A 19,203-nucleotide genomic window follows, 5' to 3' on the forward strand; every position below is an offset into this window, starting at 1 on the left:
CAGATTTATGGCTGCTGGGACAGGGACATAATAGTAGTCATAGAAGTTGAGTGACAAACCACACTCAACGTGTAGTCCTGATGGAACTATATCTTCATGGAGGGAAGTAAGCATAGGGGTGCCTCAAGTTTCTGTGTTAAGTCCAGTACTCTTCAGTATCCTCATTAACAATTTAGATGAAGGAATAGAAAGAGAACTCATCACATTTGCAGAGGACACCAAACTGGCAAGAATACCCAATATCCCAGTAGGTTCAAGATCCAGAATGATCTTAGCAGACTTAAACACTGGGCCCTATCTAACAATATGAAATCCAATATAGAGAAAAGTAAGGTTTTACACTTAGGCAAGAAAAAGTACAGATTAGGTGAAACCTGGCTCAACAGTAGTAACTGCGAGAGAAATTTTGGAGTCACAGTGGACAATCACTTAAATAACAGCCAGCAGTGTGCAGTGGCAGTCAAAATAGCCAATGCAATCCTAGGTTGCATTAATAAAGGGATAGAATCAAGATCATATAAAGTATTAGTACCACTTTATAAAGACTTAGTAAGACCACACCTGGAAGACTGCATCCAGTTTTGGCCACCACATTATAAAATAGATGTTGAGATTCTGGAATGAGTGCAGTGAAGAGCAACAAAGATGATTCGGGGCCTGGAGGCTAAAACATATGAAGAATGGTTGCAGGAATTGGGTATGTCTATAGTGAAAAGAAGGATTAGGAGTGACATGATAGCAGTGTTCCAATATTTGAGAGCCCGCCATAAGGAAAAGGGGGTCAACTGATTTTCTAGAATACCAGAAGACAAGACAAGACACAATGGGTGGAAGCTTATCAAAGAGAGAGCCAACCTAGAACTAAGGAGAAATTTCCAGACAATGAGAATAATTAACTAATAGAACAATTTGCTTCCAGAAGCTGTTGAATGCTCCAACATTGGAAGTTTTTAAGAAGAGATTGGATAACCATTTGTAATAATATAAGATTTCCTGCCTGAGCAGGGGTTGGATTAGAATATCTCCAAGGTCCTTCTAAGTCTGTTATTCTGAATAAGAATTAAGGCTCACTTCAATGAAACCCATCTCATCCATCTAATAAAAACTTTAAACACCTTCTTATATACTATATATTCCAGCCACAGTTAAATGCCTATGAAGGCAATGGAATCCAATGGACTATTGACAATGATACTCATACTTCAGTACCTTTTAGTCCATCCAGTATTAGTTGGATGTTGTTCCCTTATTGTACCATCCAATAGCCAGTTTGGTCTGGAGGTAAAGGCATCAGGCTAGAGAAACCAGGAGACAGTGAATTCTAGTCCTGCCTTAGGCATACAAGCCAGCTGGATGACTCTGGGTAATCATCAGGAAACTGGGAATTCTAGTCCTGCCTTAGGCATGAAAGCTGGCTGGGTGACTGGGACAATCACCTGGAGATAGCAAGTTCTCACCCCATCTTAAACCATGAAAGCCAGCTCAGTCCTCCTCTCTCAGCCCAACTCCCCTCACAGGGCTGGTGTGGTGGAGAAAATAAGAGAAGGAAGATGTATTAGCTATGTTCACTGCCTTGAGTTATTTGTACAAATAATAAAGGCGGAGTGTAAATAAATAAATTCTGGCTCTGATGCTACCGTAATCCAACTAAAGGAGAGCACCTTGGCCTTTCATCTCCATCCCATAAGAGGGCCATAGAAAATTCTTAGCAAGCAAGAACAGGTGGCCCAGTTCCGTAGGGGTGAAATGCAGTAGCATCCACTGTAGATTTAGTACTACATTGCATTGTAGCTTTAAATATTCAGTATATGTTGCGACTGAAATAGTGGGGTGGAGGGAAGGAACAGGAATATTTGCTATGGGTGAGTAGAGAGAGCAAAGGAAGAGATTGTGCTTCACTCAATCTGGGCGAAAATAGAATGGGTGCCCTCCCGGGAGCCCTAAGGTTTGAATGGGGCAATGAGCTTTCAGAAACAGTGAAAAATACAGGGCAGTGAAAGTTCATGTCTTAATGGGTCATGTTAGGATCAACAGCAGGATAATTATGAAAGTCCCGGAACAGCAGACAACAGAACAGCCCAGGCTGAAAATGCAGGGCAAGCGGGGACTACTGGGGGACCGGTGAAGGACTGAAGACAGCTGTGTTCTCATGCATCTGATGGCTGCAGTCAAGAGGGAAGCTCCTTCAGACTCAACTCCCAATCAAGGAGAAGGCAAGGATCACCACAAGTTTGCTCCAGGCAGAGCCTCCCTGCAAAGGGGTCATAAAATGGCAATTTCCACTGTGTTCAAAAGCTGGTCAGCTCCTGGCCAGCAGAGAACAGAGTAGATTTGATGGCTTGTAATAAGGAGTGGATATGCTGGAGGAAGGACGTAAATTCCGGAGGACCAAGAGGCAACACAATCATGTGTGAGAGAAACGGAATGAAGACAGCAGACTTCACTTGTGAAATATATTTTTCTTGTGAGATACCTTCACTATCTTGAGTGCTAAATTTGTCTGAAAAGGTAAAGGTTCTCCTTGCAGATATGTGCTAGTTGTTCCTGACTCTAGAGGGCAGTGCTCATATCCATTTCAAAGCCGAAGAGCCAGTGCTTTCCGAAGACGTCTCTGTGGTCATGTGGCCCGCATGACTAAATGCCAAAGGCGCACGGAATATTGTTACCTTCCTACCAAAGGTGGTCCCTATTTATCTACTTGCATTTTTTACTTGCTTTCGAACTGCTAGGTTGGCAGAAGCTGGGACAAGTAACGGGAGCTCACTGCGTTATGCGGCCCTAGGGATTCAAACCGCCGAACTGCCAAACTGCCGACCTTTCTGATCGACAAGCTCAGCATCTTATCCACTGAGCCACCACGTCATCTGTAGCCTTGAAATAATTTTTTTAAACTCTGCTTGGAAGAATAACCATTTTATATTTTTGCATTGGGGGTTTGACTTGCAAGAAATCCGATATCTGGACTATGGCCACTAAAGTACAAAGCTTAACATGGCCCAACCCACTGGCACATAGACATATGGAAAAGTTAAAAAGGCAGATGAAAAGACTAAAACACTTTCTCACCAGCAATCAACACCCAGATAAACTGAGATTAATAACAAGAATAACACTAGACAAACAATCAAACTGTAAACAGAAGCCTAATTAAGGAAGCACCAAAGTCTTTCATTCTGGTGGCAAATTTGGGGCAAGAGGGAATATTTAACCTGTCCAACCTGCGCTGTGGCACTGTGTTTTTCTGCCAATTTCTGTCTCTTCGGCAAACGACCATATTCTGTATATCCTACCCTCCAAGCTGCAGCTGAATTCTTGGGCTAAACCTTGCTGACAGCTGCAGAATCTTGTTTATTATTTCTCGCCTTCCTTTCTCGATCCCGGACTCCTTTGTATGCACAGCCAATCTTTTCCAAAACACAGGAGTTTTCTCTCAAGCAATGCAGCACATTAATCCCAATGAGAGCAATGGCTCCTTATGCATATTTTATAGCCAGCAAATGAACTCATAAAAATTGTATGGACTGTAGACATTATGAAAAGCTATTGTATGATAATTTAAAGATGGCTTTGACCTGCAGGTGCCACTTGAATATGATCAGGCATCGTGATTTGTCAGTCTTCCTGCTGGGGAGGGGGCTTTTTTTTTCCATCCCAACCGCCCCCCTTTCTCCAGTTCTAGGCAGAAAATCTGTCCATATTCGGTCTCAGATATTACAGTAAAGCCTAACACCAAATAAAACTCTTACATTCAGCCTCAAGTTTGAACATCCTTTGTGAGATGGAATTTCTGAGATGGACAAAGCCAAAATAATATCATTTAAGAAGGCATTGTCTTAGTACGATGAGAAAGTTGACTAGGTCAGTTTTGAAGGACTGTTCCACTAGCACCTTAGATATCGACAGCTAAGAGAAATCAAGATTCTGGTTCTCTCCCTTTGAAACAAAAACAATCTTTATTTTTATACCAGACCTGGATTTCAAATAGAGGACTATATTTTTATAACCAGGACACCTTCAGCTGCTAAAGGGACCATTTATACACCTCCATCTCTTGTGATCTGCTGTAGCTTATTAAGGCCTTTTGTTGGTCTCCATGGGCTTCTGTACTTCGGCTAGAGGTAATTGGAAAAACTCAAGCGGGTTGTAGGTGATTCATTGCAGACTAAAGAGTTTTGAGAATCACTGGGATGATTCAGGTGTTAAGAGTAGGGAGATTTAGGTCAGATATTTAATACCGAGCGATTTGGGGCTGATTATTCTCTCTTCAGCCCAGTCTTCTTCCTGTAGAGGAAAAGCACAGTAAAATGTGCAGTAGTCCTCTACTTACATCCATTTATTGAGTGACTAAATTGGTCGCTGAAACAAGTGACTCATAACCCATACTTATGCAGATAGAGAGACAGAGGGAGGGAGGGAGAAAGAGGAGAGAAAGAGGGAGAGAGAGAAAGGGTGAGAGAGAGGGAGAAAGAGGGAGAGATAAAGAGGATGAGAGAGGGGGAGAGAGAGATGGAGAGAGATGGGGAGAGAGAAAGAGAGGGAGGGAGGAGACAGAGAGAAAGAGAGACAGAGACAGAGAGAGAGATGGGTGTAATATTAGCATTTCGAACCTGAGCTGCAGAGTTTTGCACAAAGCTGATCTGAATTAACAGTGGCATCGCAAGTCTAGAAGCATAAGCTGTTTACTGGCGACATGTGTTTTGTTACTGCACATTGTACAGTGATATGGGAGATCATAAAGATGCTACTTGCTTGCTCTCCTGATTGCTGCAATTATTTATTTAGCATTTAACATTATAGTGCAAAACAAAAGGGAGATGATATAGGAGATAAAAGGCAAATGTGAGCAGTGACTATTATATTATATAATGATGTGTAGTAAAAAAAAATCACAGCTAGGCACAGTCATAAGTGGGGAAGAGCTGAACTGAACTGAACCTGATTCCAGATCAGGCTGGCTGAGCTTGGTTGTTCTCTTGCAGACATTGTGTTACCCAACTAGGTAATGTCATCAGGTGTGTGTCTTATAAGCTCTGCAAGAGAAATCACGTAGGAGACCAGCTACTCCTGGTTTTGTCTGTTTCCACTTCAATTTGTAGAGGTTGTTTTCAGTTACATTGGTCACATGATCTCTACAAATGGGATTCATCAGTTGTGGGTGGTTAGGAGTGTCAAACTGTGGGATTCAAACCAGCAGTGGGATTCACTTACCAGTTCGCAAATGTGAACACACACACCATGTCTGCACATGCGGAGCATCGTCTGTGCATGCTCAGTGCTCACGCATTATGTCGGGGCTGGTGGGCGGAGCATCCCACAGCTGCCATTACCAGTTAACCCGAACCAGAGAGAACCAGCTAAATTCCACTTCTGATTCAAATCCTCTAGTAGGAACTGATTTCATAGACTTTTGCACTTTAGATGATTTCATAAAGTACTGTATTTTTCAGAGTATAAGATGCACCTTTTTAACCTCAAAAAAGAGGCTGAAAATATGGGTGTGTCTTATACACTGAATACAGCATTTTTTGCCTCCCGAAACCCCGCTCTCTGCACCAAAATGGCCAGGCATAGCCTTTAGGAGTCTTGCAGAGTGCTCCTGGATGCTGGGAAGGGCATAAATGAGTGAAAAACAGGCCATTTTTTGCTCAATTTATCCCACCCCCATCCCACAGGAGCATTCCTAAAGGCTATTCATGCCCCCCCCTTTTTTTAAAAAAAACCTGGGTTCGTTTTTGCAAAAAATGGGCCGTTTTTGGGAGGTCTGCAGAGTGCAAAACCTTTTTTTAAATTTGCCTCTTCAAAACCTTGTTGTGTCTTATACCCCCAAAAATAGGGTACATTAGCCTTAGGAGTTATCCTTCTGCTCCCTGGTTGCAGGAAGGAATAGACACAGAAGTTATCCGAAGGGAACATGTAATCTGCCTTTTCTTAGGCCAGTGATTTCCAGTGGTGGCAATTTTCATGTGTGTGGATTTCAACTTCCGGAATTCCACAGCCAGTATGGTCATTAAGCAGAATTTTGGGATTTGAAGTCCATACATCTGGAAATTGACGTGGTTGGGAAGCATTACCTTAAAGTGTCAGAGCAGAGAGATACAGATACAGTGGTACCTTGGTTCTCAACCACTCTGAAGCTCATCAAATTTGTACTCAATGCATTTTAACATGAAAATTTGTACTCATCATTTGTTTGGTGCTCAGTTCACAAACTAGAATTTGTCCGTATCAGCAACCTTGTGACTCACTACATTATTCCTTATGGGAACAGTTTGTTTGGTACTCATCATTTCTGGTACTCATTGTGCCTCCTGGAACCAATTAACGTTGAGTACCAAGGTACCACAGTATGCATTTTATTGTTTGATTTGATTTCATTGGTATACAATTCAACCCTCAGAGATTCTGTTACATGTTGTCATGTTCATATATATGTGTATGTGTGTGTATGTGTGTATGTATGTATGTATGTATGTATGTATATATATATAAGATTTTTTTATTTTATTTATCAGCACAAACACAACAACATATGTGTGTGTGTGTGTGTATAGTGTGTGTGTTTGTGTATGTGTGTGAAAATCATGGAAAAACTTATGTAGTATGGCATGGCATCATGGAATATCTGTATCTCAGCTCTGGTGGCATAAGGGAAATAGACAGTACCCGTGCTTCGCGACTAAACTATGTGATCAGGCAATGCAGGAGAAACACGGTTCACTCCAGTTCAATCCTTTGGCTCAGTGGTGGTCGGTGATTGAAATACATAAGGGAATATCGCTCCTGCCCCCTTGAGTTTGTAAGCAGTTCCATAGGTGGAAGGCGTAGACATTTTGGTGAGGTACCGCCATTTAGTACTAAAAGGAGCCCCAGACTGCTCCTGAGTGAAAGAGTGGAACATCTGCCTGTTTGAACTGAGGTAATGGAATGTGAGGCAACTGGCAATGGAAACAGAGTTCTTTTCAGGTGGGAAGAGGGAGTAGAATGTCTAACTCCTTAGCATTGGAGCGTGTTAATATGAGGAAACTGGAAGTTGGAACAGAGTTCTTTTCAGGTGGGGAGGGCGAGTAGAACTCCTTAGCATCAGAGTGTATTAAATACTGTATAAGAAATACTGATGATCTGGTGATCATTTTGAAAAATGCTTTCTTAGCGAGCACCTAGAAGCTAAGAAGAATATACGTGCCAAACTTCAAGTTTGTAGACTTTACGGTTCTGGAGATTTCGTGATGAATGAGTGGCATTTGCCTTTTATGTATACAGATATACTTTTTCAATGGATGTGGCCTATAGCTTTGTGGTTTACACAAGAGCATACAAAAGTGCACAGTAATGTAATTCCATGAATCCACAGCCAGCTGAGAGGTGAAATCCATCTGTCTTAAAGTTGCCATGATTAAAAACCATTGCTGTACAGTAAAAACTAACCAATGTATCATCTCACCAATGTTTGTGGAAAGGCAGATGATTCTGTATGGTGATCACAGACATACATGGCGATACCGAGGTAAGAGAGCCCAGTTCAGAGCATAGGTCAGGTGGGGCATGAGTCCAACAATGTGCATTGTGAGGATGGAAGCTGCACTTCTTGTGTGCAGCCTTATAACACAGGAATCAGTGAGCAGAGCTTGTGTCACAACCTCTTGAAACACTTCACACATCCACCTCCAAGATTAGGGATGGACCCCTATGACCAAAGACCATCCATGCTGTGATCCTTATGGGCAATTCCTTCTTCAGATTATCTCTTCAATCAGCTTTATTACATTCCCAAATGTATAGAAGACTTCTTCTAAAACTGCTCCTTAGAAGCCCAGATCCTGGAGATGAAACTCAAGTACTTTGGCCACCTAATGAGAAGGAAGGACTCACTGGAGGAGAGCCTCATGCTGGGAAAGATTGAGGGCAAAAGAAGAAGGGGAAGGCAGAGAAGGAGGTGGCTGGATGGAGTCACCGAAGCAGTAGGCATGAGCTTAAGTGGACTCCAGAGGATGGTAGAGGACAGGAAGGCCTTGAGGAATGTTGTCCATGGAGTTGCGATGGGTCGGACACGATTTCGCAACTAACAACAACAATAAAGTGTATCGAATGGAAACTTTTAAATGAAGTTTGAAAGTTGGTCTACTGGTTAAGACACCCAGCTAGAAACCAGGGGTTGGTGAGTTCTAATCCTGCCTGGGTGATTTGGGGCTGGTCGCTCTCTCTCAGCCCAACCCACTTCACAGGATTGATGTTGTGAGTAAACTAGGAGGAGGAAAGAATACAGTATTGGGTATATTTGCTGCCTTGTGTTATTAACAAAGGTGGGATTTTTTTTTAAACAAAAATGTTTAAAAAATGCCCCGGTTTGTTTTTCAGGGATTATTATATAACCATGGTGAAGTGGGCAACCAGTACCAAGTTTGCAGTCAACTGGCTAAATCGAGCCCAGAATTTTTCCATTTTGACTCTCTGTGATGCAACCACAGGCGTCTGCATAAAGGTATATATTTGCATTATTATTTTTCCCCGTGAACGAAGGTTGCTTTTTCCTTTTAATTCCCAAAGTGACTGAGCATACAATCAAATAAATAAATAAGGAAAATCCTCTGCTAGCATCTGAACAATTCCTTTTTCTGTGGTAACTAATGGTTAGTTTTCATTTTTCAAGTCTGAAAATGGAATATCATGGAAAATACATAACACTGAAAAGAAATATATATATATAACCAGTCTTGACAGTTCCATCCATAGAGATTTTTCTCCCCACCTTTAAGGTGCATCGTGCAATTTTGCAGCTGTTTTTGATTCAGGGATATTACAGCACATACGTTTTTGTTTTTAAAAAAGTAAAGGTAGTCCTTGCCTTACGACTAATCACTTAGCAACTGTTTGCCATTATGACGGACTTCTCTCATATGCCTTGTATTTGAAGAATTGAATTGAATTGAATTCTTTATTGGCCAGGTGTGATTGGACTCACAAGGAATTTGTCTTCGGTGCATAAGCTTTCAGTGTACATAAAAGATATAAGAGATAAATCATGATAGAATAGAACAGAACAGAACAGAACAGAATTCTTTATTGGCCAAGTGTGATTGGACTCACAAGGAATTTGTCTTCGGTGCATAAGCTTTCAGTGTACATAAAAGATATAAGAGATAAATCATGATAGAATAGAACAGAACAGAATTCTTTATTGGCCAAGTGTGATTGGACTCACAAGGAATTTGTCTTCGGTGCATAAGCTTTCAGTGTACATAAAAGATATAAGAGATAAATCATGATAGAATAGAATAGAACAGAACAGAACAGAACAGAATTCTTTATTGGCCAAGTGTGATTGGACTCACAAGGAATTTGTCTTCGATGCATAAGCTTTCAGTGTACATAAAAGATATAAGAGATAAATCATGATAGAATAGAACAGAACAGAATTCTTTATTGGCCAAGTGTGATTGGACTCACAAGGAATTTGTCTTCGATGCATAAGCTTTCAGTGTACATAAAAGATATAAGAGATAAATCATGATAGAATAGAACAGAACAGAACAGAATTCTTTATTGGCCAAGTGTGATTGGACTCACAAGGAATTTGTCTTCGGTGCATAAGCTTTCAGTGTACATAAAAGATATAAGAGATAAATCATGATAGAATAGAACAGAACAGAATTCTTTATTGGCCAAGTGTGATTGGACTCACAAGGAATTTGTCTTCGGTGCATAAGCTTTCAGTGTACATAAAAGATATAAGAGATAAATCATGATAGAATAGAATAGAACAGAACAGAACAGAACAGAATTCTTTATTGGCCAAGTGTGATTGGACTCACAAGGAATTTGTCTTCGATGCATAAGCTTTCAGTGTACATAAAAGATATAAGAGATAAATCATGATAGAATAGAACAGAACAGAATTCTTTATTGGCCAAGTGTGATTGGACTCACAAGGAATTTGTCTTCGGTGCATAAGCTTTCAGTGTACATAAAAGATATAAGAGATAAATCATGATAGAATAGAACAGAACAGAATTCTTTATTGGCCAAGTGTGATTGGACTCACAAGGAATTTGTCTTCGATGCATAAGCTTTCAGTGTACATAAAAGATATAAGAGATAAATCATGATAGAATAGAATAGAACAGAACAGAACAGAACAGAATTCTTTATTGGCCAAGTGTGATTGGACTCACAAGGAATTTGTCTTCGATGCATAAGCTTTCAGTGTACATAAAAGATATAAGAGATAAATCATGATAGAATAGAACAGAACAGAACAGAACAGAACAGAACAGAATTCTTTATTGGCCAAGTGTGATTGGACTCACAAGGAATTTGTCTTCGATGCATAAGCTTTCAGTGTACATAAAAGATATAAGAGATAAATCATGATAGAATAGAATAGAACAGAACAGAACAGAACAGAATTCTTTATTGGCCAAGTGTGATTGGACTCACAAGGAATTTGTCTTCGATGCATAAGCTTTCAGTGTACATAAAAGATATAAGAGATAAATCATGATAGAATAGAATAGAACAGAATTCTTTATTGGCCAAGTGTGATTGGACTCACAAGGAATTTGTCTTCGGTGCATAAGCTTTCAGTGTACATAAAAGATATAAGAGATAAATCATGATAGAATAGAACAGAACAGAATTCTTTATTGGCCAAGTGTGATTGGACTCACAAGGAATTTGTCTTCGGTGCATAAGCTTTCAGTGTACATAAAAGATATAAGAGATAAATCATGATAGAATAGAATAGAACAGAACAGAACAGAACAGAATTCTTTATTGGCCAAGTGTGATTGGACTCACAAGGAATTTGTCTTCGATGCATAAGCTTTCAGTGTACATAAAAGATATAAGAGATAAATCATGATAGAATAGAACAGAACAGAATTCTTTATTGGCCAAGTGTGATTGGACTCACAAGGAATTTGTCTTCGGTGCATAAGCTTTCAGTGTACATAAAAGATATAAGAGATAAATCATGATAGAATAGAATAGAACAGAACAGAACAGAATTCTTTATTGGCCAAGTGTGATTGGACTCACAAGGAATTTGTCTTCGATGCATAAACTTTCAGTGTACATAAAAGATATAAGAGATAAATCATGATAGAATAGAATAGAACAGAACAGAACAGAACAGAACAGAACAGAACAGAATTCTTTATTGGCCAAGTGTGATTGGACTCACAAGGAATTTGTCTTCGATGCATAAGCTTTCAGTGTACATAAAAGATATAAGAGATAAATCATGATAGAATAGAATAGAACAGAACAGAACAGAACAGAACAGAATTCTTTATTGGCCAAGTGTGATTGGACTCACAAGGAATTTGTCTTCGATGCATAAGCTTTCAGTGTACATAAAAGATATAAGAGATAAATCATGATAGAATAGAACAGAACAGAACAGAACAGAACAGAATTCTTTATTGGCCAAGTGTGATTGGACTCACAAGGAATTTGTCTTCGATGCATAAGCTTTCAGTGTACATAAAAGATATAAGAGATAAATCATGATAGAATAGAACAGAACAGAATTCTTTATTGGCCAAGTGTGATTGGACTCACAAGGAATTTGTCTTCGATGCATAAGTTTTCAGTGTACATAAAAGATATAAGAGATAAATCATGATAGAATAGAATAGAACAGAACAGAACAGAACAGAATTCTTTATTGGCCAAGTGTGATTGGACTCACAAGGAATTTGTCTTCGATGCATAAGCTTTCAGTGTACATAAAAGATATAAGAGATAAATCATGATAGAATAGAACAGAACAGAACAGAACAGAATTCTTTATTGGCCAAGTGTGATTGGACTCACAAGGAATTTGTCTTCGATGCATAAGCTTTCAGTGTACATAAAAGATATAAGAGATAAATCATGATAGAATAGAATAGAACAGAACAGAACAGAACAGAATTCTTTATTGGCCAAGTGTGATTGGACTCACAAGGAATTTGTCTTCGATGCATAAGCTTTCAGTGTACATAAAAGATATAAGAGATAAATCATGATAGAATAGAACAGAACAGAATTCTTTATTGGCCAAGTGTGATTGGACTCACAAGGAATTTGTCTTCGGTGCATAAGCTTTCAGTGTACATAAAAGATATAAGAGATAAATCATGATAGAATAGAACAGAACAGAATTCTTTATTGGCCAAGTGTGATTGGACTCACAAGGAATTTGTCTTCGGTGCATAAGCTTTCAGTGTACATAAAAGATATAAGAGATAAATCATGATAGAATAGAATAGAACAGAACAGAACAGAACAGAATTCTTTATTGGCCAAGTGTGATTGGACTCACAAGGAATTTGTCTTCGATGCATAAGCTTTCAGTGTACATAAAAGATATAAGAGATAAATCATGATAGAATAGAATAGAACAGAACAGAACAGAACAGAACAGAATTCTTTATTGGCCAAGTGTGATTGGACTCACAAGGAATTTGTCTTCGATGCATAAGCTTTCAGTGTACATAAAAGATATAAGAGATAAATCATGATAGAATAGAACAGAACAGAACAGAACAGAATTCTTTATTGGCCAAGTGTGATTGGACTCACAAGGAATTTGTCTTCGATGCATAAGCTTTCAGTGTACATAAAAGATATAAGAGATAAATCATGATAGAATAGAACAGAACAGAACAGAACAGAATTCTTTATTGGCCAAGTCTGATTGGACTCACAAGGAATTTGTCTTCGATGCATAAGCTTTCAGTGTACACAAAAGATATAAGAGATAAATCATGATAGAATAGAACAGAACAGAACAGAATTCTTTATTGGCCAAGTGTGATTGGACTCACAAGGAATTTGTCTTCGGTGCATAAGCTTTCAGTGTACATAAAAGATATAAGAGATAAATCATGATAGAATAGAACAGAACAGAACAGAATTCTTTATTGGCCAAGTGTGATTGGACTCACAAGGAATTTGTCTTCGGTGCATAAGCTTTCAGTGTACATAAAAGATATAAGAGATAAATCATGATAGAATAGAACAGAACAGAACAGAACAGAACAGAATTCTTTATTGGCCAAGTGTGATTGGACTCACAAGGAATTTGTCTTCGATGCATAAGCTTTCAGTGTACATAAAAGATATAAGAGATAAATCATGATAGAATAGAACAGAACAGAATTCTTTATTGGCCAAGTGTGATTGGACTCACAAGGAATTTGTCTTCGATGCATAAGCTTTCAGTGTACATAAAAGATATAAGAGATAAATCATGATAGAATAGAATAGAACAGAACAGAACAGAACAGAATTCTTTATTGGCCAAGTGTGATTGGACTCACAAGGAATTTGTCTTCGATGCATAAGCTTTCAGTGTACATAAAAGATATAAGAGATAAATCATGATAGAATAGAACAGAACAGAACAGAACAGAATTCTTTATTGGCCAAGTGTGATTGGACTCACAAGGAATTTGTCTTCGATGCATAAGCTTTCAGTGTACATAAAAGATATAAGAGATAAATCATGATAGAATAGAATAGAACAGAACAGAACAGAACAGAATTCTTTATTGGCCAAGTCTGATTGGACTCACAAGGAATTTGTCTTCGATGCATAAGCTTTCAGTGTACATAAAAGATATAAGAGATAAATCATGATAGAATAGAACAGAACAGAATTCTTTATTGGCCAAGTGTGATTGGACTCACAAGGAATTTGTCTTCGGTGCATAAGCTTTCAGTGTACATAAAAGATATAAGAGATAAATCATGATAGAATAGAACAGAACAGAATTCTTTATTGGCCAAGTGTGATTGGACTCACAAGGAATTTGTCTTCGGTGCATAAGCTTTCAGTGTACATAAAAGATATAAGAGATAAATCATGATAGAATAGAATAGAACAGAACAGAACAGAACAGAATTCTTTATTGGCCAAGTGTGATTGGACTCACAAGGAATTTGTCTTCGATGCATAAGCTTTCAGTGTACATAAAAGATATAAGAGATAAATCATGATAGAATAGAATAGAACAGAACAGAACAGAACAGAACAGAATTGAATTCTTTATTGGCCAAGTGTGATTGGACTCACAAGGAATTTGTCTTCGATGCATAAGCTTTCAGTGTACATAAAAGATATAAGAGATAAATCATGATAGAATAGAACAGAACAGAACAGAACAGAATTCTTTATTGGCCAAGTGTGATTGGACTCACAAGGAATTTGTCTTCGATGCATAAGCTTTCAGTGTACATAAAAGATATAAGAGATAAATCATGATAGAATAGAACAGAACAGAACAGAACAGAATTCTTTATTGGCCAAGTCTGATTGGACTCACAAGGAATTTGTCTTCGATGCATAAGCTTTCAGTGTACATAAAAGATATAAGAGATAAATCATGATAGAATAGAACAGAACAGAACAGAATTCTTTATTGGCCAAGTGTGATTGGACTCACAAGGAATTTGTCTTCGGTGCATAAGCTTTCAGTGTACATAAAAGATATAAGAGATAAATCATGATAGAATAGAACAGAACAGAACAGAATTCTTTATTGGCCAAGTGTGATTGGACTCACAAGGAATTTGTCTTCGGTGCATAAGCTTTCAGTGTACATAAAAGATATAAGAGATAAATCATGATAGAATAGAACAGAACAGAACAGAATTCTTTATTGGCCAAGTGTGATTGGACTCACAAGGAATTTGTCTTCGATGCATAAGCTTTCAGTGTACATAAAAGATATAAGAGATAAATCATGATAGAATAGAACAGAACAGAACAGAACAGAATTCTTTATTGGCCAAGTGTGATTGGACTCACAAGGAATTTGTCTTCGATGCATAAGCTTTCAGTGTACATAAAAGATATAAGAGATAAATCATGATAGAATAGAATAGAACAGAACAGAACAGAACAGAATTCTTTATTGGCCAAGTGTGATTGGACTCACAAGGAATTTGTCTTCGATGCATAAGCTTTCAGTGTACATAAAAGATATAAGAGATAAATCATGATAGAATAGAACAGAACAGAATTCTTTATTGGCCAAGTGTGATTGGACTCACAAGGAATTTGTCTTCGGTGCATAAGCTTTCAGTGTACATAAAAGATATAAGAGATAAATCATGATAGAATAGAACAGAACAGAATTCTTTATTGGCCAAGTGTGATTGGACTCACAAGGAATTTGTCTTCGGTGCATAAGCTTTCAGTGTACATAAAAGATATAAGAGATAAATCATGATAGAATAGAATAGAACAGAACAGAACAGAACAGAATTCTTTATTGGCCAAGTGTGATTGGACTCACAAGGAATTTCTCTTCGATGCATAAGCTTTCAGTGTACATAAAAGATATAAGAGATAAATCATGATAGAATAGAATAGAACAGAACAGAACAGAACAGAACAGAATTCTTTATTGGCCAAGTGTGATTGGACTCACAAGGAATTTGTCTTCGATGCATAAGCTTTCAGTGTACATAAAAGATATAAGAGATAAATCATGATAGAATAGAACAGAACAGAACAGAACAGAACAGAATTCTTTATTGGCCAAGTGTGATTGGACTCACAAGGAATTTGTCTTCGATGCATAAGCTTTCAGTGTACATAAAAGATATAAGAGATAAATCATGATAGAATAGAACAGAACAGAACAGAACAGAATTCTTTATTGGCCAAGTCTGATTGGACTCACAAGGAATTTGTCTTCGATGCATAAGCTTTCAGTGTACATAAAAGATATAAGAGATAAATCATGATAGAATAGAACAGAACAGAACAGAATTCTTTATTGGCCAAGTGTGATTGGACTCACAAGGAATTTGTCTTCGGTGCATAAGCTTTCAGTGTACATAAAAGATATAAGAGATAAATCATGATAGAATAGAATAGAACAGAACAGAACAGAACAGAATTCTTTATTGGCCAAGTGTGATTGGACTCACAAGGAATTTGTCTTCGATGCATAAGCTTTCAGTGTACATAAAAGATATAAGAGATAAATCATGATAGAATAGAACAGAACAGAACAGAACAGAATTCTTTATTGGCCAAGTCTGATTGGACTCACAAGGAATTTGTCTTCGATGCATAAGCTTTCAGTGTACATAAAAGATATAAGAGATAAATCATGATAGAATAGAACAGAACAGAACAGAATTCTTTATTGGCCAAGTGTGATTGGACTCACAAGGAATTTGTCTTCGGTGCATAAGCTTTCAGTGTACATAAAAGATATAAGAGATAAATCATGATAGAATAGAATAGAACAGAACAGAACAGAACAGAATTCTTTATTGGCCAAGTGTGATTGGACTCACAAGGAATTTGTCTTCGATGCATAAGCTTTCAGTGTACATAAAAGATATAAGAGATAAATCATGATAGAATAGAACAGAACAGAATTCTTTATTGGCCAAGTGTGATTGGACTCACAAGGAATTTGTCTTCGATGCATAAGCTTTCAGTGTACATAAAAGATATAAGAGATAAATCATGATAGAATAGAACAGAACAGAACAGAATTCTTTATTGGCCAAGTGTGATTGGACTCACAAGGAATTTGTCTTCGGTGCATAAGCTTTCAGTGTACATAAAAGATATAAGAGATAAATCATGATAGAATAGAACAGAACAGAACAGAATTCTTTATTGGCCAAGTGTGATTGGACTCACAAGGAATTTGTCTTCGGTGCATAAGCTTTCAGTGTACATAAAAGATATAAGAGATAAATCATGATAGAATAGAACAGAACAGAACAGAATTCTTTATTGGCCAAGTGTGATTGGACTCACAAGGAATTTGTCTTCGATGCATAAGCTTTCAGTGTACATAAAAGATATAAGAGATAAATCATGATAGAATAGAACAGAACAGAACAGAACAGAATTCTTTATTGGCCAAGTGTGATTGGACTCACAAGGAATTTGTCTTCGATGCATAAGCTTTCAGTGTACATAAAAGATATAAGAGATAAATCATGATAGAATAGAATAGAACAGAACAGAACAGAACAGAATTCTTTATTGGCCAAGTGTGATTGGACTCACAAGGAATTTGTCTTCGATGCATAAGCTTTCAGTGTACATAAAAGATATAAGAGATAAATCATGATAGAATAGAACAGAACAGAATTCTTTATTGGCCAAGTGTGATTGGACTCACAAGGAATTTGTCTTCGGTGCATAAGCTTTCAGTGTACATAAAAGATATAAGAGATAAATCATGATAGAATAGAACAGAACAGAATTCTTTATTGGCCAAGTGTGATTGGACTCACAAGGAATTTGTCTTCGGTGCATAAGCTTTCAGTGTACATAAAAGATATAAGAGATAAATCATGATAGAATAGAATAGAACAGAACAGAACAGAACAGAATTCTTTATTGGCCAAGTGTGATTGGACTCACAAGGAATTTCTCTTCGATGCATAAGCTTTCAGTGTACATAAAAGATATAAGAGATAAATCATGATAGAATAGAATAGAACAGAACAGAACAGAACAGAACAGAACAGAACAGAATTCTTTATTGGCCAAGTGTGATTGGACTCACAAGGAATTTGTCTTCGATGCATAAGCTTTCAGTGTACATAAAAGATATAAGAGATAAATCATGATAGAATAGAACAGAACAGAACAGAACAGAACAGAATTCTTTATTGGCCAAGTGTGATTGGACTCACAAGGAATTTGTCTTCGGTGCATAAGCTTTCAGTGTACATAAAAGATATAAGAGATAAATCATGATAGAATAGAACAGAACAGAACAGAATTCTTTATTGGCCAAGTGTGATTGGACTCACAAGGAATTTGTCTTCGATGCATAAGCTTTCAGTGTACATAAAAGATATAAGAGATAAATCATGATAGAATAGAACAGAACAGAACAGAATTCTTTATTGGCCAAGTGTGATTGGACTCACAAGGAATTTGTCTTCGATGCATAAGCTTTCAGTGTACATAAAAGATATAAGAGATAAATCATGATAGAATAGAACAGAACAGAACAGAACAGAACAGAACAGAATTCTTTATTGGCCAAGTGTGATTGGACTCACAAGGAATTTGTCTTCGGTGCATAAGCTTTCAGTGTACATAAAAGATATAAGAGATAAATCATGATAGAATAGAACAGAACAGAACAGAATTCTTTATTGGCCAAGTGTGATTGGACTCACAAGGAATTTGTCTTCGATGCATAAGCTTTCAGTGTACATAAAAGATATAAGTGATAAATCATGATAGGGTAGAGTAGAATAGAATAGAATTCTTTATTGGCCAAGTGTGATTGGACTCACAAAGAATTTGTCTTTGATCAGAGTCATCATAAATACATTCATCATGAATCATAAGATACAACACTTCATGATAGTCATAAGAAACTAAATAAGCAATCAAAATCATACTAGGAAACTAAATAAAACATTCTAAACTGTAAAAATACAAGCAGGGTTATAGTAATAAGTAAAAAGAAGATAGGTAATGGGAAGGATGAGAATAATAATAATAGTAATAGCAATACAGTCTTAGTAAGTAGTTTGATAGTGTTGAGGGAAATATTTGTTTAGCAGAGTGATGGCATGTGGGAATAAACTGTCCTTGTGTCTAGTTGTTCTGGTGTGCAGTGCCCTTTAGGGTCCTTTTGAGGGTAGAAGTTGAAACAATTTATGTCTAGAATTTGAGGGGTCTGTAGATATTTTCACAGCTCTCTTTTTGACTCAAAGTTGCGATGATTAGTCCCTCCCTCCTGCGGTCATGTGACCAAATTTTAGGTTCTCAGCAACTGTATTCATGGTCATTCGCAGCATCCCACAGTCAAACAACCAAATTTCACTATGGTTTTGCTGAAAACCAGCATTTACTTCCAGTCTTCAGCAAAATCATCCATAGCAAACCTTGTTAATATTAACAGTTAACGGGCACGTTACACTGCAGCTTTACAACTGCAGCATTTGCTTAACAACCACCGTAAAAAAAAGGTCATAAAGTCATTTTATGACCAGCATAACATACTTGTGATGGGGAAGCTCCGTTTTATAAATCACCTCTACTTTGCAGATTTTCCTGTAATTTGCACTCCGCTCCAAAGGATGTACATGAGATTTAGGAAGGAGCCATCCCGTGAAAAATATGTGTGTACCTTTCAATCCAACACTTGAAAGATAAGCTCATCTTTGTGTTAACTTCCAGTGTTTGGATTAAGTATTATCATTTATATTACA

General features: G+C 37.5%; 1 protein-coding gene across 5 annotated transcripts in view; it reads left to right on the plus strand.

Moving 5' to 3' along the window:
• DPP6 (dipeptidyl peptidase like 6) overlaps window positions 1-19,203 on the plus strand; it is a 637,674-nt gene that overhangs the window by 568,871 nt on the left and 49,600 nt on the right. For all 5 annotated transcript variants that reach the window (XM_087712475.1, XM_087712477.1, XM_087712474.1 and 2 more), the window contains exon 11: window positions 8,356-8,479. In XM_087712475.1, coding sequence (XP_087568601.1) covers window positions 8,356-8,479 — 124 coding nt within the window. The remainder of the gene's footprint in view (window positions 1-8,355; window positions 8,480-19,203) is intronic.

Source organism: Thamnophis sirtalis, unplaced genomic scaffold (genome assembly GCF_051295495.1).
Source record: "Thamnophis sirtalis isolate CommonGarterSnake01/CBP01778 unplaced genomic scaffold, rThaSir2_p1.2 scaffold_4, whole genome shotgun sequence".
NCBI lineage: Eukaryota > Metazoa > Chordata > Lepidosauria > Squamata > Natricidae > Thamnophis > Thamnophis sirtalis.